General features: G+C 37.9%; 1 protein-coding gene across 1 annotated transcript; it reads left to right on the top strand.

The window, feature by feature from the left end:
- The first annotated feature begins 320 nt into the window (after nucleotides 1-320).
- On the top strand, nucleotides 321-26,110 carry elapor2a (endosome-lysosome associated apoptosis and autophagy regulator family member 2a). The gene is made up of 22 exons (XM_055174513.2): nucleotides 321-546; nucleotides 3,161-3,281; nucleotides 7,258-7,447; nucleotides 8,152-8,299; nucleotides 8,402-8,491; nucleotides 8,616-8,721; nucleotides 8,809-8,961; nucleotides 10,360-10,448; nucleotides 11,037-11,217; nucleotides 11,293-11,421; nucleotides 11,664-11,754; nucleotides 12,706-12,808; nucleotides 13,036-13,173; nucleotides 13,467-13,730; nucleotides 14,073-14,246; nucleotides 14,353-14,536; nucleotides 17,039-17,135; nucleotides 17,283-17,384; nucleotides 20,495-20,621; nucleotides 20,703-20,881; nucleotides 21,142-21,313; nucleotides 25,103-26,110. The coding sequence occupies exons 1-22, from the start codon at nucleotides 352-354 to the stop codon at nucleotides 25,169-25,171; spliced, it is 3,102 nt and encodes a 1,033-aa protein (XP_055030488.2). The 5' UTR covers nucleotides 321-351; the 3' UTR covers nucleotides 25,172-26,110.
- The last annotated feature ends 1,564 nt before the right edge of the window (nucleotides 26,111-27,674 follow it).

The raw sequence follows: 27,674 nt of genomic DNA, 5'->3' as shown, positions 1-27,674 counted from the left end.
TGGTTTGCCTCGACTGCCATCTAGTGGTCAACAGAAATTAAATTTTCATATCTAGTAAATTTTTTTAACATGGGGGAATATAAAGGCAAAAGCGCTTTGTATTATTCAAATTAATCCCAAAAATATTACAATATAATTTTATTATTATTATTATTATTATTATTATTATTATTATAGCACTCCATTTCAAAGCTGTGTTATATTATGACAATAACATCTTAGCATGGCTGCTTGTCCTTTTGTTTAAGGTAGTACATTTATTTGTTCAATGCTCGTTTTACGCATCACTTTAAAAGCGCCCAGGTGACTGGGGTAACAGAAGTGTGACGTCATTTCTGTCGGCTCCGTCAGATGACGTTGTGTGTTGACGTCTCTGAAATAATGGGACAGATCGGTTATTCAGTTCAGCAGGCGATGGATCGTGAGAAGAAACCCGTTGTCAGCCACCGAAGGGATTATGTGTTGAGTTTTACTGCGTGGATTTGTTGCGTTTTATTCCTCAGCCCATCCTCCGTGGCTGCAAGTCGTGTCCGTCAGTGTAAAGAGGTGAGAGAAACCAGTGCCGGAGTTTTTGCGTACATTTGCGTTATTGTTTTTGATGCGCAAGTTAATGCGCGTCTATGTGATGGGTGTTAGCGTAAGTGTACTATTTACTTTAAGGACCAAACAAAGTAGCCAAGTGACACGTGCGGAAAGTGTTTCTCACGTTGGGTACCCCCTTGTATTAAATTAATACAGCAGGTGCATCAGTAACTTTTTGGAGAACCCCTAAACGCACTTTAACGACATGCTATGAGTTATTTGTAGGCTTGTTGATGAGCTCTTGTCTTTACTTCAGGGCCCAGCTGAAAAAATGATTTCTTAAGAAAGCCTTACACATAAAAATTAATGCGCAACAGTGCCACCAAAATTGCTCCCCAAGGTAACTAAACCCACCTTAATTCTTAATGGATTTTAATGCTCTTCACTATAGGATTTTTAAATTGTTTTACATACATGTAGGCCTATATTAGTTATTGCATAACACAATTTAACCTTGATATGTTAATAAACAAACAAAACACAAAAATTGTCATATACAGGTATATTAAATATTATCATATTTCAACCCTCAACAATGTTAAATTTTACTTACTAGGATTCTGATGTTTTTGACTGGGCAGCTTGCCTATTGATTAAGTCACTGATATGCTTTTTCTTTGGGTATATTGATTGGTGTCAGATTGCATTTTGGGATGGTATCCACTTTGAAACATGTCTTACTCAGTTTCTGCTGAAATTATTTTACACATGATTTTACACAAAATAACTATCAATGAGGTGTTTATCTCAAGTGTTATTTTAATAGCTGAATAAGGTGTCAAGCACTGTTTTAGTGATAGTCTGTGTGCCCATCTCAAGAGCCTGGTGATAGGATGCTAAATATAGTCTCCCCGAAAAAGCTTTCTCTGAGAGCCGAGCACCTCATGGCCTTTTGTGTGCTCACTAATAGCACAGAAACACAGACACATCAAGCAACAACTTATTTCAAATCTATGTATGTTTTGTAATCCAGTTTGACAGTGCAGTCTTTTTGACAGTGCAGTTTTAAAGGGACAGTACCCAAAAGCAAAAACGTTCTCATTATTTACTCATCCTCATGTCATTTGAACCCCCAATGTATTTCTGTGTTTTTTTTGTTTTCACTTAAAATTTATGACGTGTAGTCGAGGAGTCTTTTTGGTCCTGTTTAAGCCTGTAGAGATGGGCACCATTCACTCCCATAGCACACAGAAAACCCCAAACAACACTTTAAAAAATTGCATTGGTGTTGTGAAGAACAAAGAAAGACATTAGGAGACCAACATGAGGGTGAATAAATAATGACAAAGTTTTTGGGTGAACTGTCCCTTTAATTGTGAAAAAAAAACATTATGTTTTTGATGCATTGATTCTCTTGACTTCAATTGAGATTCATTGTAATAATGTGCTCTTAAACAATTATGTCATTATTGATTGCTTATTTATTTCCATTACGGTAATATTTTCTGCTCAGTCGTATCAATGGTAGTACACTGTTTAAATTCTAGAAATCAGTCTGGTCGGGTTAACACTAGTGCTTTGTATTGTATCTTGTGTAATGTCTTAAAGCGGGAGTTACTGTCAAAGTCTTGTTCCTGTTTTGAGAGCCAGCTCTTTGCCCTGCCGTATGTTAACCCTGCATGGCATTCTGGGATTCATTATCAGTTTCCTCCTGATGGCGGTTCCTTTCCTTCCCACTCACTCAATAAGTGCTGGAGGACGGCACAAGAATGTGGTTTTATTAAATAAATGATTTAGTGCATCAGTCGATATGATCACAAAAATCAATGAGGAACATTTTCAAGGCTGAAACATTGAAATCTGAGGTTTTGTGTATATAGGCTGCATGGACGCACATGAATCCCATTGTTTTTTCTTGGAATAGGACAGCCAGGGTCTGTTACTCTGATGCGTATTGGACAATAAGCAGACCAGATCTTTCTACTGTACTTCTTTATTGACATCTAAGCTGTGGTCGATGGTTTTACATTGATCTCTTTTTGTCTAAGTGGGTAATTCTAGAACAAAATAAGCAGATCAGACTTCATGATGATGGTCAGTAAGTCTCTGCGAGACTATCTAAAGCTTTGCGGACGGTGTCTCACACTGCATCAAAAGAATGATGGGGTGTTTCTTTCGACTAACGCAACAAGGAAATGACATGCAAAAACACGTACAAGTGCAGTCTCAGGATGGACCATGAGTCATTCACTTATTATGGACCATTTACACAGTGTTTTAAACTGAAAGCAGGACAGTTTTTTGATTTTGGCTCAATTTTGGGGTCCTGAAAGTGCAAACTTTTGAAGATGGGTTTCATCGGGGAAGTTTTTGAAAACAACGGCCTTGGCGTCTCCGTGTAAACTACAAAAACGCGTTGCTGTGTAAATGTAAAATCTTTCAAAAATGCAATTGTTGTGATGTAAATGTAGCCTTCGTGTGTCCTTTGTTTTTACATCAAGATGGTACATCATTAAATTGGTACAATAACTGGAAATCATAAAAATCACATGCTTTGCTGTCTTACAGTCAAACTTTACAGAACTCAATCACCATATGCTTCCTGTTTATTTTAGACTGTTGTGTTTTTATTTTGCAGACTGACTACTACTTTCAGTACACAGAATGTGACAGCACAGGATCTAGATGGAGGGTGGCAATTCCTTTAAAGCCCAATCAGTGTACAGGATTACCAGACCCTGTGCAGGGCACAGACTGCAGTAGGTTCACATAATGTTTATGTGGAAATGGAGTGTGGATTTTGGCGTGAATGTAAAGTTCTTTTCCTAATTGTGTCACAAAAGCATTTGCTTCTGAACAACATTTTTGTCACCCCTTATCAGCACAGAGGAATTTCCTCTTGGACAGAATATATCCATAGTCCCCTGCAGTAGAGACCCCAAATATCTGAGATAGGAATGCATAATAATTAATCGTGATTAATCTATAGCAGAATAAAAGTTTTTGTTTACATCATATATGGGTGATTCTCACAAAAACTTGGTTTTAAAAATGTCAAGCATGAAAATGTAAAAATTGCTTAAATTTACTTTTTTCCCACCAGACATTGAAAAACAAAGTCTGGAGTAAATGGGAACATTAATTTAAAAACTTTTACATATCATTTAACACTTTTTGTAACATAATTTAAAAAATTAGTCCGAAAAAATCTCATTACCGCAACAGTCAGAAAACATCAACACTGACATACTTTCAAAATGACATGACAAACCTGAAAGAACATAATTTGGAGATTCTGCACATGCATTTAAAATCAACGTATTATGCTTCTATTAATTAAATTAACATTTAATAAGCATCTGTTGCGGTAATGATAATCAAAATGTCGTGTAAGCATTCTGACAAGACAATATTTCAAATTAACTGTAAAGAAATGATCTTACCTGGTAGCCATCTTGAAGTAACTGGTCCATGTGCTTGGTCACTCAAAATCAAACTTTATTAAAATTCTGTATGTGTGCTTAAACTGTTCTCAAAAAGTGTTGCGGAGGATGAGAACATCAGGCATGGACACATCATTTTCCTAATTTTTCTTCATTATCATTATACATGAATATTCACTAAATATTTTTTCTGTCATCTAAAGTAGTCTAGCAAAACATCCATTTATTTTTTTTCTTAATATTTTTGTGTTAAGTTGATTAAATTACAACATAACGCATGTCCAAACACAGCCGGACACATTGTGGTAATGAGAATTTCAGCAGAAAATGAGATAAAATTTCCAATTATAAATTCTTATGTTGAAATCACACATTGTGCAAGGTAGAACACAGTATTGTGTTAATTTTGATGCTTTTTAATGTTACTATATTACACATTTTAAAGCTAAAATCATTAGTGCCGTGGTGTTTCAATGGTTTCGTGAGAATTACCCATATATGTGTGAACTGTGTATAATAACTTTATATAGATAAATGCACACACATAAATGTATATACAGCGAGGAAAATAAGTATTTGAACACCCTGCTATTTTGCAAGTTCTCCCACCTAGAAATACTGGAGGTGTCTGAAATTGTCATCGTAGGTGCATGTCCACTGTGAGAGACGTAATCTAAAAAAAATCCAGAAATCACAATGTATGATTTTTTTAACTATTTTTTTTGTATGATACAGCTGCAAATAAGTATTTGAACACCTGTCTATCAGCTATAATTCTGACCCTCAAAGACCTGTTAGTCTGCCTTTAGTATGTCCACATCCACTCCATTTATTATCCTAAATTAGATGCACCAGTTTGAAATCGTTAGCTGCATAAAGACACCTGTCCACCCCATACAATCAGGAAGAATCCAACTACTAACATGGCCAAGACCAAAGAGGAGCCGCCACTAGAGACAAAATTGTACACGTCCACAAGGCTGAAAAGGGCTACGGGGAAATTGCCAAGCAGCTTGGTGAAAAAAGGTCCACTGTTGGAGCAATCATTAGAAAATGGAAGAAGCTAAACATGACTGTCAATCTCCCTCAGACTGGGGCTCCACGCAAGATCTCACCTCGTGGGGTCTCAATGATCCTAAGAAAGGTGAGAAATCAGCTCAGAACTACATTGGAGGAGCTGGTCAATGACCTGAAAAGAGCTGGGACCACCGGTTACAGTTGGTTATACACTTGGTAAGACGTCATGGTTTGAAATCATGCATGGCACGGAAGGTTCCCCTGCTTAAACCAGCACATGTCCAGGCCCGTCTTAAGTTTGCCAATGACCATTTGGATGATCTAGAGGAGTCATGAGAGAAAGACATGTGGTTAGATGAGACCAAAATAGAACTTTTTGGTCATAATTCCACTAAACGTGTTTGGAGGAAGAAAAATGATATGTACCATCCCAAGGACACCATCCCTACTGTGAAGCATGGGGGTGGTAGGATCATGCTTTGGAGTGTTTTTCTGCACATGGGACAGGGCGACTGCACTGTATTAAGGAGAGGATGACCGGGGCCATGTATAGGTTTACCTCTGTAACGCTCTTGTTTTGCCACTTTCCGCATGTCTCCTATTGAAAATTCACCAGACACTAGCGGCTGCTGCGTACTGTGTAAAACGCAAATAAGACTGACATAAAAAATAAAATGTACAAACATTTGTGTTATGCGTTTGACATCATTTCCCTCATGTGGGAAACTTCTTATGCTTCTTATAAGTGATAGTTACCAAAAAATGAAAATTTTGTCATTGTTTACTCACCCTCAAGTTGTTACAAACCTGTATACATTTCTTTGTTCTGCTGAACGCAAAGTTATTTTGAGCAATGTTGGTAACCAAACTGTTTTTTAGCACATAGTATTGACTTCCATAATATTTTTCTTTCCTACTATGGAAGTCAAGGGTGCTCATATTTCCTATATTCCTATATTTGCTTGATTACTATCCCTTTAAGAACTGTAATGCTGCGTTCACACCAGCTGCGGTAGAGGTGTCAAGTGCGAGTGATTTCAATGTTAAAGGAATAGTCTACTCATTTTCAATATTAAAATATGTTATTACCTTAACTAAGAATTGTTGATACATCCCTCTGTCATCTGTGTGCGTGCACGTAAGCGCTGGAGCGCGCTGCGACGCTTCGATAGCATTTAGCTTAGCCCCATTCATTCAATTGTACCATTTAGAGATAAAGTTAGAAGTGACCAAACACATCAACGTTTTTCCTATTTAAGACGAGTAGTTATACGAGCAAGTCTGGTGGTACAAAACAAAACGTAGCGCTTTTCTAAGCGGATTTAAAAGAGGAACTATATTTTATGGCGTAATAGCACTTTTGGGAGTAATTTGACCTGCCTGAAAAGTCCGCTCCCCTTCTCACTCTCATAATGGGAGAGGGAGGGTGTTACTGCGCCGAGTCGAAATACTCCCATAAGTGCTATTACGCCATAAAATATAGTTCCTCTTTTAAATCTGCTTAGAAAAGCGCTACGTTTTATTTTGTACCACCAAACTTGCTCGTATAACTACTCGTCTTAAATAGGAAAAACGTTGATGTGTTTGGTCACTTCTAACTTTATCTCTAAATGGTACCATTGAATGAATGGGGCTAAGCTAAATGCTATCGAAGCGTCGCAGCGTGCTCCAGCGCTTACGTGCACGCACACAGATGATAGAGGTATGTATCAACAGTTCTTAGTTAAGGTAATAACATATTTTAATATTGAAAATGAGTAGACTATTCCTTTAAGTCAATGTAATGATGCATTAACGTGCGTCTGGAGGTCTCACGCGCAAATGAGGCATTTAGCTTGGGGTGGTAGATGTGAATCAGCCTCAATGAGCGTTGCTGCGGGAAACGCAGTTGAAAAATCTGAACTTTGGCGGAAAATCGTGCCGCGTTAACCAATCAGGAGCTTGTTCTAGTAGTGACGTGATTACAGGAAGCGAGTGGCGTCGCAGAAGCCTCTCCCATGACGCGAATTTCCGCTTGAATGTCTCGAATGACTAGAATTTCACGTTAATAAAGCGAGTAAACTCAAAATGTTCAAGCGTCCAACTACGTGCGAATAGCACGTTTTTGCCCCCTCTACCGCGTTTGGTGTGAATCCATCATAAGTTTTCCATTTAATGATTAATAGTGCATATTTTCAGTATAGAGCCTCATTTGGGACAGAACTTAAATATATTTGTCAATGTGAACTCTGTCATTGATTGGCTATAGCTCATTATGTCCCTCCCTTCCAATCAGCATTCTCATGCGAGGCAGGGGAATTTCTAGAAATGTCTGCTCAGGAGTGCACACCCTGTGCTGCTGGTACATACTCATTGGGCAGTGGCCTACGCTTCGATGAGTGGGACGAAATCCCTCCTGGATTCAGCAGTCTGGCAACAAACCCTGATAACTCACCCACTGGGCAGAATGCATCCACCTGCAGCAGGTGAGTGACATCATGGGGAGGTGTGGTCAGACGTAGCATTTGTATAATAGTGAGTTTGTATTTGTTTGTTTTTTTAAACAGCTACATTTACATTTGACAGATAATTTGTCAAACCAGCACAAAAAAATTCTTAGTATTTTTGTCTTGTTTAAAGTAAAAATATCTAAAAATTCTTAAATTAAGATGCTTTTTCTTGATGAGCAAAACGACCCAAGAAAATAAGTCAAGTTTTTAGACCAAAAATATCAAATTTAAGTGAATTTGTGGATTAAACAAGCAAAAAAATCTGCCAATGGGGTAAGCAAAAAAATCTTGAATATGTTTCTTAAACACTAAATTCAAGAAAAATTCAAGAAAAATTTGCCTACCACATTGGCAGATCTCTTGCCTGTTTTATGCCCAAAATCACTTATTTTTGGTCTAAAAACTAGACTTATTTTCTTGGGTCGTTTTGCTCTTCAACAACAAGCATCTTAATTTAAGATTTTTTTTATATTTTTTACTAAAAACAACACAAAAATACTAAGAAAATGTTTTCTTGAAAATCATTTTTGCAGTGTACAATATAAAAAAATACTAAAAATAAAAAATTGCCTCTCAAGGCTTTTTACATAAGAGTAGGATTTTTTATTTTTATCCTGTTATGCAACTTAAAACGGAAGTCGCCAGGATGTGTCCTCTTTAATATGTTTGTGTTGATTTAGCGCAAAGTGGGTTGCACAGGGGTCATATCTGGAGTCCCACAGGGATGAGTGTACCGTGTCTCTGATCTACACTGTGCATTTAAAGAAACCTGGCTCGGTGACCTTTGAATACCAATATGTGGACAACAGCATCTTCTTTGAGTTCTATGTAAGTTTGAAATGAGCAGATCATTTAGCGCTGCACAAAATGCATCAGTATCTTAATTTGTCAAGAAGGCTTTCTTTAATAATTGAATGATATTTGGGACAGATTCAGAATGACCAGTGTCAAGAGATGGACCAGGATTCAAATAAAAAATGGATCAAATTGACCAATCACGGAGAGTGGGGGACACATACTGTAAGTGAACACACATATATTCACTCTTTAAATGCTTGTTTTTTAATTCTGTATTCTTTTAACAACACATTTATCACTGCTCATAAAATGTATAATTGCTGTATAATCCTCATGCTATGATCAGGTTAATCTGAATTCTGGCACTAATATCCTCTACTGGAGGACTACAAGAGTCGGTCTGGGGGCTAAAGCAGTCAAACCTGTGCTCCTGAAGGACATACGGCTTGAAGGTGACAATGTTTTATGAATACGTTGTCTTGTCTGAAAATCACTCGTTGACATTGAGAGACTTCCACAGGCTTCTTTATTTTTCTCAGGTGTTGCGTACACATCAGCGTGCTTCCCTTGTAAGCCTGGTACTTTTAGTCGCGCACCGGGCTCCTCCTCTTGTGAGTCCTGTCCCAGGGACACTTATTCCAGCCGAGGAGCCAGCTCCTGTACACCTTGCAATACCAAAACACATTACGCCTGTGAGTAAATATATGTGTGATTTTGGCATATTTACAAGCATGATATATTTCTTTAATAGCTCAATAACTAGAGGATGGTGCTTTATATGCACTTGACAAATGATTCTGTGAACAATCTTTAAATATGAAGGTGTATGTTTAAAGTCCCCATGAAATCAAAACCAGTTTTCGAATGATGTCAAAGATTATCGGGGTCCTCTAGCCTAAAGGGGGTCTCACACTGGACTCGCAGTGCTGCGCTGCGCCACGTCGCGTCTAGGACAACTCGAAGGTATCATACAACGGAAGTGCACATTAAATAGCGCGAGCTAGTCAGATAGCATCTACTTCAAAATGCAAAATATATATTAGAAGCCAATGTTAATCGTTAATGATTTGGGACAAATATGATGTTATTTAGTTTTAAACTATGTAAGTGGCGCGACAGGGATTTGAGCAACTTCCTGAGTCGTAGCTGGGCGGCGCGGACAGGCGCCTTTTTTTAGAAGGCGCGGCGATTAGCTGAGCTGCGCGACCCCCTTAAGCATCATCGTCATTAAAGGGTCGCTGTGATTTTGCAAAGTAAGATGTGATCCTGGATCAACATGTTTTGTTGGATCTGTAATAATGTTTTAATCAAAGAAACCCCAAATGACCCTTAACTCAAACCCTAACCATTTCTTACCCCTCAAAGGTGTATGAAATAATAGGTTGAGAAATCCTTAATCTAACAATCTGTCAATCTGTGTGAGGCGCACTTGAGAGTTTACATTTATTTCAGACAGAAATCTCTTGGATTGCTTTATTGCGAAATTGGGACAAATAATGGACAGTTTCGCTTTGTGGCAGCGCAGCATGATCATTTTAAATTTATGTAGTATTTTAATTTTAATAAAAACCAAGGGACCCTTCAAATTTCAATGCTTATAGGAGGTCTGGGACCAGCCAGATTGACTATTCTTATTTTTTTAATGAAATATTGTAGTGTTAATTATAAACAATTTATTTGTGTGGATCATAATTTTTATTCATTATTCATGTGCCCTCATAAACTTATAAATAAAAATAAATTGTGGAAAAATATAAGGAATGAGTACTATACTGTACTGATTTCTAGGTAATGCGTGGATTGATAAATGTATACTCCAAATGCACTGTTTTAATCACTGGATGTTATGTAATGCAAGCATACATGCATAAATCTTTACAGAAAAATTATACATTTTTATTTTATTTTATTGATGTTGTCTGTGTGACTTCAGATCAATTTGTCTCCATCCTCATGCTCACGTTCCACTACTTGCATTATATTATTTTAATGACTGTGTGTTTATTGATGTATATTGATGATGGTGATAATCTTCATAAAATGCATTTTTATGGTAATATTTGTTATGTCTCTCTACTGTCTGGAAACAGCTGAAGGTTCGACAGTATGCAGACGCAGACCACCATGCTCAGAGAAAGACTACATTCAGACCTACAGCACCTGTGATAAGGAGAGCAAGGTAACTTAATACTTTTACCGAAATGTTCAAAGTTATAACATGCTGTGGCTACAGAAGATTTCCATCCCTCTTATCCGTTTCAACAATGTTCATTTTGAGCACAGTGGAATAAGTTTGTATTCAAAAACCTGCAACATTTTATGCAGAAATCAAGACATCATCGGAAAGCATGATGCACACTTACCTCTTTCAAATTTAGGATAAGGATGAGAACTACTTGAAACCATGCATACAACAAAATCACAAGACTCTTAGAATTTTTTTTACAGCGTCTTTGTAAAATTGTTTCAGTGAAAAGATTCATCAGGTTGGTTAGGGATTGTAAATCTACCCCACACTTTGACAAAAAGACATTTTATTGTTATTACTGTTTTCTACATAAAATCATCCTACACAATGTAAAACGTTATTTTGTAAAAATATAACCTTGATATCTTTAATAATTAATAATCAGTCAATGTGAAAACAAACTTTGATTCTTCTAATGTCATCATTAGATTATAAGACTTACTGTAAGCCTGGATTTCACAAATTGATCAGATTTTTTTTTTACGATTTTGTTCTTTCAATATTTTCTTTTTATCTCAGACGCATGTCATTTATAAATGGATCGAGCCTCAGATTTGTTTGGAAAAGGCTCGTGGTGCAGTAAAACTGCCATCTACTGGTCAAGTCGAGCCATGTCCTCCCTGTAATCCTGGTTTCTATAACAACGACACGGCTACCTGTTCTCCATGCCAACCTGGAACCTATTCGGATGGAGTTAAAGGTCATTTTGTTTACTTCTTTATTTTTCAATACGAATGTGATTTTAAATAATATATGGATTGTGTGGTACCCGTAGCATGCCAGCCTTGCCCGTCTGGCACAGAACCTGTGCTTGGCTATGAATATAAGTGGTGGAACATTCTGCCTGCCAACATGAAGACATCCTGCTTCAACGTGGCCAACAGCAATTGCGATGGCTTGAATGGTGAGATTACACAAGGACTGCATGGTGTCAGTGTTGTAATGTCTGTTTTGGTTGGTAGATGTCGCTGTTGTGCTTCTATTCACTGATATGTGAGATTTAGGGGGAACAACATTTTTTATGCTTAGCATTTCTACATTCTCCAAATGTATTGTTTCCAAAGTATCACTGTGGTATTTTCTCTATTGCATTTATGCTTGTACAATACTGTGCTGTGTGTGTGTGTGTGTGTGCGTGCGTGTTAGGTTGGGAGGTAGCAGGTGATCACATTCATTCTGGAACAGGTCGTTCAGATAATGATTATCTCATCTTAACCCTCAGAGTACCTGGATTCAAGTGAGTCTAAGCACTTGGCCATCTTCATCTCATAAGCACACTGTTATGTATTCAAGTGCTACCCACAGTACATTGTGTTCATTGACTGTGTTTAAAAAAAGCCCTGTGCTGTCGTACATGCTGCGTTTGCTTCAGTGCAGTTCACATTGAGAACACATTGTGATTTTTTTGTTGCATAGTTGCAAGACAGTGCATGATATATACATACATCACTATAATTACAAATATACAATACAATAAACAATAGAAAATTATTTTCTTACAAATTTTGTGTTATCTTAAGAGGGGGTCAACATTTTAAAGCTCCAAAAAGCACATATATCCCTCTTTAATGCAATAATACTTTGTGTGTATATGGGAAGATACAGATCCGCAATGTAATTTCAAATAAGGTAACATTGATAACTTTGAATCTTTTTAGTTGTTGCATGTCCTCCTGCAGGAGACGCAAGGATGTTACGCAGCAGCCGAAAATAGTCCCCTTAGTAACTTTCAATGGCAGGGGACTATTTTCGGCCACTGCGTAAGATCATTGTGCGTCCTGCAGCCATGTTACGGCAGCAAAGTCCTTGATTATTATGCCATAATGAGAGTTTAGTTCATAGTCATATCTGTCTAGAAAATCACTTCTTTTAATTTTCCGTCTGTCTTAGTACAAGATGTAACTACAGAAGAGTCAAGTTTTAAATAGGAGAATATATCGAAACTCTTTGGTTATTTTTTTGTGCGATGCTAATGGTCTAATCAGATTCAATGAATTATGCTAAGCTATGCTAAAAGTGCTAGCGCCAGACCCGGAGAACAGCTGAATGGTAAAAATTGAATGTTTAACTCTAGGGGAGCTGGAAAATGAGCATATTTTCAAAAAAAGTGGAGTGTCCCTTTAATTCTGTAGTGTATTGCTCTGTGCTGTAAGTCTCTGTAGTATAGCTATATGATTTGTTGTGTCAGGTTGCCGCTGTCAGTACAAAGGGCGACTGGCAGCGAGTACGGCCGAATTACTTTCGAGTTTGAAACCACCTGCTCGGCCGACTGCGAGTTTTACTTCATGATGGTGAGTTGACTTGCATATATGTGAGCATGTTTACGTACCATATGCGTGTCACAATGTTATGTGTGTTGGTGGTTGCTATTTATTTTGAGTTTATGTACGTGTTGTTTTCCAACAGCTGCATGCTGTTTTTCTGCTTTGATTGACAGAAAGTGAGCAGTTATTTGTGTCTTAACGTGGGCAGATCTGCGTCTTAACGTGAAAGGTTGTTGGTTTTGTTGACGTTGCAGGATATGAACAGAAGGAGCACAAACGTAGTTGAATCATGGGAAGGGAGTCAAATGAAACAGAGCTACATGCACATCATGACCGAAAACTCAACTGTTGCCTACACATGGGCTTTCCAACGCACGAGCCAAGCAAATGATGTGAGTGCACGCATGCACACGCAGATTGAAAGTATGTTTAGATGTATTCTAAGGGGGTGTTTACACAATATTATGTTTTTTTTTTACTAAAAACTGAAAACTTTTTATGCCCTCTGCAGTATATTTACACAACAACATATTGAGGGACCTGAAAATTGAATGAGTTTCAAAGTGCTATCGTTTTTGTGTACATTGCAATGTTATGCACATGCGTATTACATATTAAGACATTGTGTTACATTCTCAACTACTAGTCTGCTATAAAATGTAGATGAAATTTAATTGTCCACCAGGTGCGTCAGTATGCAAACGATATGGTAAAGATTTACTCCATATCGGTCACTAATGCCGTAGACGGGGTGGCGTCAGGGTGCCGGGCGTGTGCCCTGCAGTCTCAACGGACCGGCTCTTCGTGTGTGCCGTGCCCTGCTGGACATTACATTGATAAAGAGACCAACCAGTGCCAAGAGTGTCCTCCAAATACTGTCCTGTCTGGACATCACATCTATGGCAAAGACGCCTGCCAACCATGTGGGCCGGGCAGCAAAAGCAACAAGGTTGTGTAATTGCAGTTTATGTGTTTGTATGATGAATATAAGTGTATTGACGGATGACCTTTACTACATGGATTGAGTTCATCCCTGTTAAAATCTGTATTGGGGGATGCGAGACACATGGCCAGTGGTTTAAGATAATTGCTAGTAACTAAAAGATTGTACCATTTCCTTTCTTAATCACAGTGGTCTGATAAGTCAGGGATAATGTATAGTCAGTTTTTTTTAATTAACCTTGATCAGGTTATCATCACCCTGACGTTATGACTACACGTTACAGGCGACCAAGCAGAATCCAATATTCATGTAAAAATAAAAGGTCTTTATTGATTGTTTTTATTGCAGGAGCACAGTGTGTGTTTTAGCGACTGTTTGTTCACACACATCCAACCGAATCGGACTCTTCAGTTTGATTTTAGTGCTCTGGCCACCGCAGGGTCCATTATGAGTGGACCGAGCTTTACTGCCAAAGGCACAAAGTATTACCACCTCTTCAATGTCAGCTTGTGTGGAGCAGAGGTATTACACACACACACACACACACACACACACACACACACACACACACACCTGAACACACCTGCTTTGAATGTTTCTTTATTTTTTTTTTTTAATTCTTTATAAGGGTCACAAGGCAGCGGCATGCAGAGATAATGTTACAAATCTGCCCAATGACGAATCTGAAGGCGATCACGTGGGCAGCTCAGTGGAGGCCTTTATCTGTCAATCAACAATTATACCTTCTGATGGGCGGGGCTTAAGAACAGCCCTTTCTTCTCAGTCTATTAGCTTGGCGGACACATTTCAGGGTAAGAGAAACATCATTTTAGATCTGAAGGAAAGCTGGAGATTGTTTTACAGAATCTCTCACTAAATAATTGAATTTTATTGGCTAATAGAAATCAAATCTCAATGAAACTTTTAATGAATGTAAAGTAAATGCATTCTTTGGGCCCTATTTTAATGATCTAAGCGCATTGTCAAAAAGTCTAAACGGGCATGTCCAAATCCACTTCTTGCTAATTTAATGACTTACAGTAAAATGGTTTATGCGCCAAGCACACAGTCTAAAAGGGTTGTTCCTATTTTCGTAATGAGTAATTGGTGTTTTTTGGGCGTAACATGCAATAAACCAATGTCGTCCCTTTTAACCAATGTTTTAGTTGGTCAATGGTGTAGTCTATTTTAGTTGCCTCAAATAGCAATGTGCCAAAATACGGCTGAACACACTTAGTTTTTGGACCAAAACGGCCATGGGCCGAAAATTGGGGGCAAATGCATTTGCTATTTAAACAACGTGGCGCTAAACGTGAAAATGATAATAGAGACAGAGCGCAGCGCGTCACAACCTGAAAACCATGCCCACCGGGGGGGAAAGCAATCCAACAGTCTCCATTGACTTTGTATTGCAAAAGGCCGCCTCCTTGATATTTCTGGCTTATAACAAAAACTGAATAATGCCTAAAAGCTACTTTGGGACAATATGTACAGCTAACAAGCCAAAGAACCCAGAAATAAGTTTTTATAAGCTGTCAGGCCTAAAACCCAGTCTTTAAGGAGAATAAAGTGGATCGCCGACTACGTTTCCCCCTATTGGACGCAGTTTTACTAATAGGAGTACTATGAAAAGTTGCCTGTTTCCATTTCTGTGTCTAAACGCTCGTTTTTTGAAGTCGAAAGCTTATAAAACGTATTTATTTATTTTTTTGCATGTTAGATGTACACCTTGTTGTCACACAGCAGCTTTTAGGTATTATTCTGTTTTTAAGTTTAATCTGTAAATAAGTTTTTATTAGCTGTCGACCCCAAAAAACAAGCGTTTAAAGACACAAAAATGGATACAGGCAACTTTTCATAGTACTTCTATTAGTAGAACTGCGTCCACTAGGGGTAAACGTAATCGGCGATCCACTTTATTCTCCTTAAAGGCTGGGTTTTAGGCCCGACAGCTTATAAAAACGTATTTCTGTGTTCTTTGGCTTGTTAGCTGTACATATTGTCACACAGCAGCTTTTAGGCATTATTCAGTTTTTTGTTATAAGCCAGAAATGACAAGGAGGCGGCTTCTCGCAATACAAAGTCAATGGAGACGGTTGGATTGAATTCCCCCCGGTGGGCGTGGTTTTCAAATTTGCATAACTGCGCTCTGTCTCTATTGCGCCGGGTTGAAACTAGCAAAAGACACTTGCGTCGCGCATTGCGATGCATTGCGCCGGGTATGTGATCGCGCCCACAGTGTGGAGCGTTTTAGCAGAATATAAATTCAAAAGATCAATACAGTACTGTAAGTATACAATATCACCTATGAGAACATAATGAGATTTATTTTCTAATGTTTATGACAAGACCACTGTGAATAGTGAAAACCATAATATGAAATTAGTTTTTATTACATTTTGTTATATGTATGCACTATATTTTGCACGCATAATACAAATCTTAGATATTATAATGTCTTTGAACTTTACAATAGTAAATATAAATGCTTACTACAGTATTTGCTACATGTTATCTGTTTAGTTAAATAATACTACAGAACACTCTAACACAGTATTGTAATTATATCAGACTAGAGTATAATTATAATAGTATACTACATTATACAAATATACTACAGTTTACTAGAGTAAATACTACACAACACTATAATATACTTTTGTAATTATATCATACTATAGTTTAATAACAATCATATACTATTGCATAATACAGTATACTGTAGTAATATGTTATATAAAACAGTTTACTAGAGTAAATACTTAGTAAATAGAGTGTCCTTTAGTATTTTTCAAGCTTCAGTATTTCGACTTGTTAAACATAGCTGTGTATTGCGCTTATGGTTGGCTCTTAAGGCAAGATGTTAAATGCTCCATTCATTTCTAAATTGCTTTGGATAAGTCTCTGCTAAGTAAGTGAATAAATTTACATTTAAAGGGAATTTTCAGTAAAAGCAAATATGAAATTAATCACATTAGCTGCAAAAATATATCTGAACAGAGATTAAAGGCAGTATTTACATAAAAGCTTGGATGTGTTTATACAATCCAGAAAATGATGTGGATGCGTTTCATTAAAAGATCATATCATCTTATTACTCAGACATACTGTAAGCTCTTGCCTTTGATCAAATATAATAGAGGTTGTTATTCATTTCTATTGCCTTTATAATCATTTTACATTCAGAAAAGATAACCATGTTTATCATCAATGTTAGTTCACATTGTCACATAATAACTGCCAAACATAAGGCAGTGATCATTTGTAATAATAAATATGATGTTCATCTCTCTGTGTCTGTGTTTGTGCCACAGGAGCCACAGTTGAAAAATCACTTAATGGTATAACCGCCAGACCAGAACTTTTCCCATCCTCATCCAGGACAGTCTCAGATGTCCACTTCTTCTACCGGTACTGGCAGAAAGATTTTGTCATCAGCCCAAAGTGCCTCCCGTGTCCTCTTTCACAGACGGATGATGGGGCTTTAGTTTCACGGGTTTGATAATAACATGTGTTTGTTCTCAGTTATATCTTTATTGGCGTCTTTTATTTCTGAAGTTCCACGCAGGTTACGACCTCATGTCCGAGAGGCAGAAACGCGGTTGTTTCATTGCGCTGTAACCCAGAGAAAACAGCGAGAGGAGAGATATCTGTGCCGAGGTACACAAACGCACGCATAAACAAACACGCTGTCATTAATGCGGTCTAAATTTAGCACAGGGCATCTCCTATGTCTCTTTAGATTACGTCAATGGACGGGCCATTGAAGTAGTTTTTGTTTTTTCATACACTTCATTTAATTTTTCATTTGTGATTTGACCCACATAAAGATTTCTGCGCTATCCCCACAGCACAAATGCCTTTAAAAACATAGGCATTTAATTAAAAACACAACCATTAAGTGATTATAAAAACACTAAGAGTCAATAGAAAGTCCCTACAGTGATGGTGAAACAACAAATGTATTTGTGTGTTTCTGTGTGTTCATTCTTCGTGATCTTTATTACAGTAATATATTTTTGTCTAAACATAAAAGGACTGCAGAGTTTTTATAGGGAATTTTCCTGGGAGCTATTTGACATTATTTTGTATGTATATTCTTTCATATAAAAATGCATTAAATGCAAACCCAACAGTTAATAAAAACACTGTGTAAATAATAAATTAGCAAATAAAAAATGAGTCATAAGGTCCATTTTAAGGGTCAATATAATCTGAAGGTTAAATAAATAAGCTTTCCATTGATGTATGGTTTGTTTATAGGACAACATTTGACAACTATTTGAGAACCTGAGAGTGTGAAAAAAATCTTGAAATTTGTCCAAATGAAGTCTAGCAACTGCATCCACTTACAATAATAAAGTATTGTATATCTACGGTAAGAAAATTGAGAAAATATCTTAATGGACCGTGATCTTTACTTAATATCCTAAGGATTTTTGGCATAAATGAAAAATCTTTAATATTGACCCATACAATGTATTGTTTGCTATTGCTACAAATATACCCGTGCAACTTATGACTGGTTTTGTGGTCCAGGGTCACATATTTCAAAGCTTGGCATACCTGGAAAGATCACAAAAATAACCAAACACTAAAAAATATCAAAATTTTCAGCCGTCACTTTTTTTAATCATCTTACCACCCTTAGAGTTTCTCCTGCAACTTAGTTGGTAGCGGATTGTGTTATGGTGCTTTTCCATTGCATTGTACCACACGGTTTGAGTCGGGTCAGCTTACTTTTGGGGGCTTTTCCACTGGGTGCAGTATGTAGTACCTGATAAATTTTTTAGTACCACCTCGTTGGGGTTCCAAGCTTAACCGAGCTGTATTTACTATTTACATTCGCGACGCGCATGTGCGCATATATGCAACTTAAATGAGGCTCTCGTCGACTGACGCCACGGGTATTTGTACAGAAACTGTCATGTGAGACAGAGGTAGTTATAAATGTGATGTGCAAACATCTATTTGTGGTGGTCAATTTTAATTTTGTGGCAGACTGATAAATAAATAAATATGGGAATGTACAACGGCGCTCTCACTTGTATGATGTCACAGCAGTAGACAGCGCAAATATAACGGCACGCCTAAATCCCTCCAACTCTGAAGTGTTACTAAACTCGATGGAAAAGCTAACAAAGCCAAAGAAAGGTGAGCTGACCCGACCTGACCCGACCTAAACCGTGGGGTGCTATGCAATGAAAATCGCCATTAGCAATACAAAGGTCATGGGTTCAATACAGAAACACGCATACCCACAAAAATGTATATTTTGAATGCACTGCCAAAGTGCATAAATGTAATGTAATGTACAGTTGAGAAACACAGGTCTAACTGATTATGTGTAGTACACTCTTAGAAGAAAAGGTACTGAAGCTGTCACTGAGACAGTGCCATTTAAAAAGGTCCTAATATGTACCATTTATGTACACTCACCTAAAGGATTATTAGGAACACCATACTAATACTGTGTTTGACCCCCTTTCGCCTTCAGAACTGCCTTAATTCTACGTGGCATTGATTCAACAAGATGCTGATAGCATTCTTTAATAATGTTGGCCCATATTGATAGGATAGCATCTTGCAGTTGATGGAGATTTGTGGGATGCACATCCAGGGCACGAAGCTCCCATTCCACCACATCCAAAAGATGCTCTATTGGGTTGAGATCTGGTGACTGTGGGGGCCATTTTAGTCATTGTCATGTTCAAGACACCAATTTGAAATTATTCCAGCTTTGTGACATGGTGCATTATCCTGCTTGAAGTAGCCATCGGAGGATGGGTACATGGTGGTCATAAAGGGATGGACATAATCAGAAACAATGCTCAGGTAGACTGTGGCATTCAAACAATGCCCATTTGGCACTAAGGGGCCTAAAGTGTGCCAAGAAAACATCCCCCACACCATTACACCACCACCAGCCTGCACAGTGGTAAGAAGGCATGATGGATCCATGTTCTTGTTCTGTAAACGCCAAATTCTAAGTCCACCATCTGAATGTCTCAACAGAAATCGAGACTCATCAGACCAGGCAACATTTTCTCAGTCTTCAACTGTCCAATTCGGGTGAGCTCCTGCAAATTGTAGCCTCTTTTTCCTATTTGTAGTGGAGATAAGTGGTACGGTTGTAGCCCATCCGCCTCAAGGTTGTGCATGTTGTGGCTTCACAAATGCTTTGCTGCATACCTCGGTTGTAACGAGTGGTTATTTCAGTCAAAGTTGCTCTTCTGTCAGCTTGAATCAGTCGGCCCATTCTCCTCTGACCTCTACCATCAACAAGGCATTTTCGCCCACAGGCTGCCGCATCTGGATGTTTTTCTCTTTTCACACCATTCATTGTAAACCCTAGAAATGGTTGTGGGGGAAAATCCCAGTAACTGAGCAGATTGTGAAATACTCAGATCGGCCCGTCTGGCACCAACAACCATGCCACGCTCAAAATTGCTTAATACACCTTTCTTTCCCATTCTGACATTCAGTTTGGATGAGGATGGGAAAAGTTCAGGAGATTGTCTTGACCAGGACCACACCCCTAAATGCATTAAAGCAACTGCCATGCGATTGGTTGATTAGATAATAGCATTAAAGAGAAACTGAACAGGTGTTCCTAGTGATCCTTTAGGTGAGTGTATATGTTTGGTACCATTGTGCACTTTTGAGTACAAAGGTTTACTTTTTAAAAGGGCACTGCTGCCCCAGTGACAGCTTGTTTACCTTTTGTTTTTTTTGAGAATGTACTACATGTCTTTTTTTTTCTTCGTCAGTAAATGTCCAGCAGGTACGTGTGACGGCTGCACGTTCTACTTTCTATGGGAAAGCTCCGGTGCATGTCCACGCTGCACTGATGCGGATTATCACACCATTGAAGGAGCATGCAAGGGAGGAGTGCAGGTACTGCATTACTTTTATTGATGCTCTCCTAATGTTTAAAAAACACACAGTGTGTGTAATGATGTGTGCTGTGATCCAAAGGACACGGTGTATGTGTGGAGTGAACCTCGTCTATGTACTGGAGGACTGGCTCTACCCCTGAAGAAAACATCTCCGTGCGAATCAATAGACTTTTGGATAAAGGTGGGAGCTGGACTTGGAGCGTTATGTGCCGTTTTGCTCGTCTCCTTGACCTGCTACTTCTGGAAGAAGAACAAAAAGTATGACAGCTGTCCATCACAGACGTATTGATTACACCCAATGTAAAGTTTGTGCCACAGCTGCTCTAACAGTACCAACATTTCTGTAATGGTTAATCCAGCAGTATGTGTAAGTCCCTGCCTTGACGGGTCAGGGCTGTTTTGGCAGCAAATAGGGGGACCAACACAATAGGAGGTGGTGATAATGTTATGCCTGATTGGTGTATTACATGTGTGATCCGGTTTATGCTAATAAGCATCATGTTTCTGGGCTCTAATAGGCTGGAGTTTAAATATTCAAAGCTTGTGATGTCAGCCAATAAGGAGGGAGAGTTACCAACGGCAGACAGCTGTGCCATTATGGAAGGAGAGGGAGAGGAGAATGAAGATGATGAAGTGGTTTTTGCCAAAAAGTTTACTCTTATGGACAAGCTAAAGGCTATTGCCACCAAGGTGAGTCAAAGCACAGCAAAGGGTTTTTGTTAAAACTTATTACACAGCTCGTTGGAATGCTTGATTCTGATTGGCCAGTCGCGACATTTGCATGTTTGTTATTCCTTTTAAAAATTAATAACATAGAGCAGTGCTTCTCAAATAGTGGGGCGGGACCCCCAGGGGGGGCTCAAGGCGACACCAGGGGGGGGGGGGCGCAAGACCCCGGGGAAAATACTTTTTCAGGAAGTGATTTTTTTGCACTGTCACTTAAAGACATTACACCCCAATCACGCTGATAAGCCGCTTGAGTTTTTATTATTATTTATTGATTAGGCCTATATTTAATTAAATTTTTCAGTATCAAGTGGTCAAAAAATATTATACTTTAAATAAGGATTGTTTTTTTCAGGCAAATTGATGCATTTTAAGACTTTTTTGTTACAGACTAAAAAACAATTTTAGTAAAGTTATTCTTTGTTGTAAGTTGATCGATATTTCTATTTTTGTGTTTTCTTTAATTTTAATAAGGATACAGTGTTTTGCAGATGTGTCATTTTATAGACAAATTGTACTATTTACAGTTGCGGCTGAGAGTTGGGGGGCGCGAAATGTTTACTTCTTCCTAGGGGGGGCGTGACAGAAAATAATTGAGAAGCACTGACATAGAGTAACCCGGATGCTGCACATCATTTTGACAGGTAGACAGGTAAATTTTTACTTTTAATAACATACACACATATTTACAAATGATTAAACCAAATAGTGTGTAACATTTGAATGTCTTGTCTTAAACCGAAAGTAAACAGGTTTTCTGTGGAAGGTCTGTATTTGTTAAAAATGAGCAAATTAAATGTATTTTATTTTATTTGCTTTGTGTCAGGTCCTGATCACACTGTCGGGGCTTATTTTTGCGATAACAACCGGCTGCCTATATCTCCTACTTAAATAACCCATTGCTGCATTGCACAGATGTGTACTTATTACTGAAAAAACTGCTGAAATACTTTTTAAAATGTAGGCAAGTTAGAAGCATCAACACTTAGTTTCTCAAACTTTTTGCAGTCAGGGACCCCTAAAAAGGAGAGAAGTTTCCAAGGAGCCTCTTTAAATTCGAAAGTTACTAAGCGTATTCTTGCCTTAAAGCATATTTTTACATTTGTTTCATAGTGAGAAACAAAAACACATTCTCTCCTGAATTGTTAATTCAACTTATGTGTTTTTTAGAGGGTTGTTTTGTTTAAATTACATTTGGACTCAACAGTTAAACTTTTTTAATTATCTTAAAGCTTTCATAAAATTAAAAGTAGCAAGACTGACATGGTTCTTATACGGTCCCCTTATGTATACTGTATATCCCTTTTTTTATAATACAATACAATTATATAATTTATAACAAATTATTTCACGGACCCCCTGGCTAAGCATTGAGGACCACCAGGGGTCCCCAGACCCAATTTGAGAACCCCTCTTCTAGAGGATGTTTATATGACCATTTTCAACTACAAAAACTCCAAACTTTTTATAGATTTTGGCTATTCATTTACATAAGTGTTGTTGTGGGCGGCATTGTTTTTAAAAACAATCATCCCATGTAAACTATATAAATGTGAATGTCATGCGTTTGCGTATAAAATGGTCAGACATAGTGTAACATTGCCAATGTATAGCCTGGCATGCATGATAGAGCATTTTAGTCGTTTTCGTGGATCCTGAATGCAAAACTTTTCAAAAACGCATAAAAAAATTGTTTGGGTACATTGTTGACTTGTACATGACCAGTTTCTGTTTTATTACTCCGTTGGTCATTCTTGGAAGTGCTTGAATTCGTGAAATGACCTTGATTCAACCTCATCCTGTACTTTTAAAAATGTTTGCTCTCTCTTTCACCCGTGCTTCGAGCGACCGCAGTCAGGGGTTTGCTGACAGTCTAGGGGGGTGTGTGTGTATATACCTTGATGTTTAACTCAAGCAAATTTAAAGACAGATGATTTGTATAGACAGGTGTGACGTGTCACCATGCGTTCACAGCCAATTAGAAGAGTTTAAAAGTAGTTTTCTTCGAGCACGACTCTCTTCCACTGTCACTTAAAATCTCAAACGTTCACTCCAAAGAGAGCCACACGACCTCCCGTGGGAACGCGTTCAGATCTCATGCAGTATGCTGGTGTCAGATGTGTGTTATGGGGGAAGTCTGTGACGCAGTGCAGTCTCCAAAGCCGTATCTGAGAAAGATACACATGATGTGAGACTTTACAAAAAATGCTGGGTTGGGAAAAATACGGTTAAACCAGCTGCTGTGTATGAACTTACCAGTGCTGGGGTGGTTTCGTCAAATATGGAAATTTATTATTAATTAAAGGATTAAAGGATTAGTCCATTTAAAAAAAAATTAAATCCAGATAATTTACTCACCACCATGTCAACCAAAATGTTGATGTCTTTCTTTGTTCAGTTGAGAAGAAATTATGTTTTTTTGAAGAAAACATTGCAGGACTTTTCTCATTCCAATGGACCCCAATGGACCCCAACACTTAACAATTTTAATGCAGTTTAAAATTGCAGTTTCAAAGGACTCTAAACGATCCCTAACGAGGCAAAGGGGTCTTATCTAGCGAAACAATTGTCATTTTTGGTAATAAAAATAAAAATATGCACTTTTAAACCACAACTTCTCGTCTTCCTCTGGTCGTGTGACGCGCCAGCATGACGATACGTTATACGTCATCACGTCAAGAGGTCACGGATGATGAATGCGAAACTACGCCCCAGTGTTTACAAGTGTGGAGAAAGGGGACCGTCCCGACGTTGTTGTATGTCAAATGATACAAATTAATATCTTTGTGTCAGTTTATTGTTTAAAATGGTCTGCAAATGTGCGTTTCATATATGTAACACGTGACCTCTTGACGTCATTACGCAATTACGTGAGGTCGCGCTGGCGGACTAAGAAGAGAAGTTGTGGTTTAAAAGTGCATATTTTTAATTTTTCTTGTCAAAAATGACTAGATAAGACCCTTATGTCTTGTTTGGGATCATTTAGAGTCCTTTAAAACTGCAATTTTAAACTGCATTAAAACTGTTAAGTGTTGGGGTCCATTAAAGTCCATTAAAATGTGAAAAATCCTGTAATGTTTTCCTGAAAAAACATAATTTCTTCTCGACTGAACAAAGAAAGACATCATCATTTTGGATGACATGGTTGTGAGTAAATTATCTGTTTTTTTTTTTAAAAATGGACTAATCCTTTAATTGAACCCAATGGTTGGGTTGTCCATATTTGAGTAATTTTTAAAAACTAAATATTTAAGATATCATCATAATACTGCTGCCTACTTTTCACAATGGCAGGTGCTTTTATCCAAAGCAACTTCACATATAGCCTACCTTTTTTTTTTTCCTATGTGTGTTCCTTAGGAATCGAACCAATGACCTTTGCATTGCTTACCCACTGAGCTACAAGAACATCTTTTGAAACCGGTTTTGCATTTCAATGAAAACCAGGTAGGACTAGGTACGCTTATGTGTGAATAGCACGGACAATTTATCATCGCGGCCGTACAGAGGCTATTGCAGGTCATTTGTCTTTCTGTTTAACAACAACTCTCTGTATGAGTTGGATGCGGGTTGCCTTGGTAACGCGCAGTGTCCGCGGACAGTCCTTGGCCTTCGCGGGGCAGGCTTTTCAAAGCGAGCTGACCTTGCCGAGGAGGGCGATTCTGCGCTCTGTTTGTGTACATTTGTCGCGCCGGCGTTCAGTGATTTGTTCTCATTTCAGCTGCGTTTTCAAATCCGTGTTCCTGTTTCTAGGGCAACAAGAAGAGCGGAGAAGCCGTCCAACTGCAATACTCCCATACAGAGAAGTCTGTGTGGGGATAAAGAAGGAAAAATGGACAATATCACACGCAGCGGCCTTAAGAACAGAAGAGCCCGGGAAGTTACGGTGTTAACTCAGCCCTCAGGACCTGGACATACACATTTCTTGAATATCTCTCCGTACGTCACTGTGTGCGATTCACTTCACAGTTGGTTTATTTTGTCATCTCTCATGTTTGTGTGTGCGTTTTCCTGTTGCAAATGCGTGAAAATTCCCTCCCTCTCCAGTTTTCTCTGTAAGCTTTTCGGAGCGACAGCCACAACTTTACACGATTCCCTCCTGTCAGAGCGAATAAAGCCGAGGGTCGCGGGAAGCACAAATACTCCCAGACGTTAAGCTTTACTGACAGACGCTTCCAATCGCACACGTGTAAAGTATGTTTTGTTCAAGCACAGCCAAAATAAACATGTTGTATTTGTTTGGATTAAGTAGCCCGTGTCATTGAAGGACAGGGACATTTTAAATGGGGTATGACATTTGAAATGAATGAAATCTGTGAATGAAGAGATTACAGAGACGCAGAAGGCGTTCCAGAACAGCTATTTTTATGACACTGGACAAACCTCTTGTGTCATTGTGGTTGGGGGACGATACAAAAGCAAATACACAGGAGATTAGACAGAAACCATATTCATTCAAAACAGCAGCTGCACTCGAAAGTCATGAAACATTTGCTGGATTTACCACCTAATTGGGAAACTTAATGAACTGTAAGGGTTTATTCAGGAAATTTTAAGACCTGTGACATGAGACCCTGTAAAAGAAAAGCTTTATTGATGCTTGTATACATTCTTGTTGGAGGTTAAACCCACCATTACTTTGCTTTCCTGTTTTTTTATTTTATTAAAATGATGCATATCAGTACTTCTCCTTTGTGTATGCGTGTGTGTCTGTGTTAGTTTTGATATAATGTGTAATAAATGATTGTTTGCACTCTCCTATGTTTGAGAACTTCTTGTGAAAAAGATACAATATGTTCTTTGGAGGTCTGCGAGTATTATTTCGGTAAATCATGCATTTCTAATCACCGTACTGACGGCTTAGTTTTAAGTTAGTTTCTCACATTTCTTAACCCCCAATCTTACTGAGATCCATCAATGAGAGAAGTCGCTGTTACCATGGAAACAGGAATCACGGAAATAGATCCAAGCAGCATCAGCCCACTCCCATAAAGCTTTGCGAACATCGTAATCGAATCAAATCCTGTCGCCCTCTCAATCAAGTCTACAGCCCCATATTCTCAAGATTTTATATGGATTTAAATATTATAGCAAATGTTGTTTTCAAACATATTTAAAACAACTATTCCTTCTTGTAAAGGCAAAATGTGGTAACACTTTACTTGAAGGCTTGTTCATAAGACTGACATGACACGTGTCATGAACACGAAGGAGATTTTATGCACGTTTATGACAATGTTTCATTTGTTCAGTTATGTCATTTTTAATGCAAAGATGACATTGTTTGAATTGTCTTTATGACAGCTTGACATAAACCAATACATCATAACTTGTCATAAATTTGTCATAAACATGATATAGCAGAATAATTATTAAACGTAAGAAACGACCTAGCTTTATGGGTTAACATTACATTAAACGGTCATTTAAATGTCATTAAGTGTTAATATTATGTCAAATAATTTTAAATACCTTAACAAAATGCAAAAGACACGTCAAAATATTATATTTATGTATGTGCACAATACATAAAAAACTGACAACTAACAGAACATGTTCTTCCTCACTTCCTGACATAGAAGAAAAAACCAACAATACATTTAATTAATTTATAGTAATTAACTGTTTTTCCAGCGATATGGACCCAACGCTGCATGGTTTAACCCATTATTGCTTTTTCATTTAATTTTAGGTGAATCGGTCTCCAAATGCAATAAAATGTATTTTTGTAATTTTTTATTATTATTGAATGATTAATTTTATTTGTTAACCACATGGAGTACACTTAAAAAAACATTATGAATTGAAGAATTTCAAGAATTTTTTCTTCAGATTAAATGTTGGAATATTGACATATTTCTGTCAGATTTATGTCCATCATATTCCCAAACCTTTTTGCTGTATTTTTTTTCACTGAAACGTAAATGAAATATGATTGAAAGATGATGGTTCATAATGACCATGTGTGACAAGCTATATCATAAAAGTAGCGTTAAAGGAACACTCCACTTTTTTTGAAAATATGCTCATTTTCCAGCTCCCCTAGAGTTAAACATTTGATTCTTACCATTTTGGAATCCATTCAGCCGATCTCGTGGTCTGGCGGTACCATTTTTAGCATAGCTTAGCATAATCCACTGAATCTGATTAGACCATTAGCATCACGCTCAAAAATATCCAAAGATTTTCGATATTTTTTAAAACTTCACTCTTCTGTAGTTACATTGTGTACTAAGACCGACAGAAAATTAAAAGTTCAGATTTTCTAGGCAGATATGGTTAGAAATTATACTCTCATTCTGGTGTAATAATCAAGGACTTTGCT

This window comes from Misgurnus anguillicaudatus, chromosome 15 (assembly GCF_027580225.2).
Source record: "Misgurnus anguillicaudatus chromosome 15, ASM2758022v2, whole genome shotgun sequence".
NCBI classification, from domain to species: domain Eukaryota; kingdom Metazoa; phylum Chordata; class Actinopteri; order Cypriniformes; family Cobitidae; genus Misgurnus; species Misgurnus anguillicaudatus.
Note: the sequence above shows the minus strand (reverse complement) of the source record. Positions and strands in the feature narration are given on the sequence as shown.

Coding starts and splice junctions, on each gene's coding strand:
- elapor2a (XM_055174513.2), top strand. CDS start 352: ATGACGTTGTGTGTTGACGTCTCTGAAATAATGGGACAGATCGGTTAT. Junction 10,449..11,036: donor CCTGTGATAAGGAGAGCAAG/GTAACTTAATAC, acceptor TTTTTATCTCAG/ACGCATGTCATTTATAAATG. Junction 13,731..14,072: donor CGGGCAGCAAAAGCAACAAG/GTTGTGTAATTG, acceptor TTTTTATTGCAG/GAGCACAGTGTGTGTTTTAG.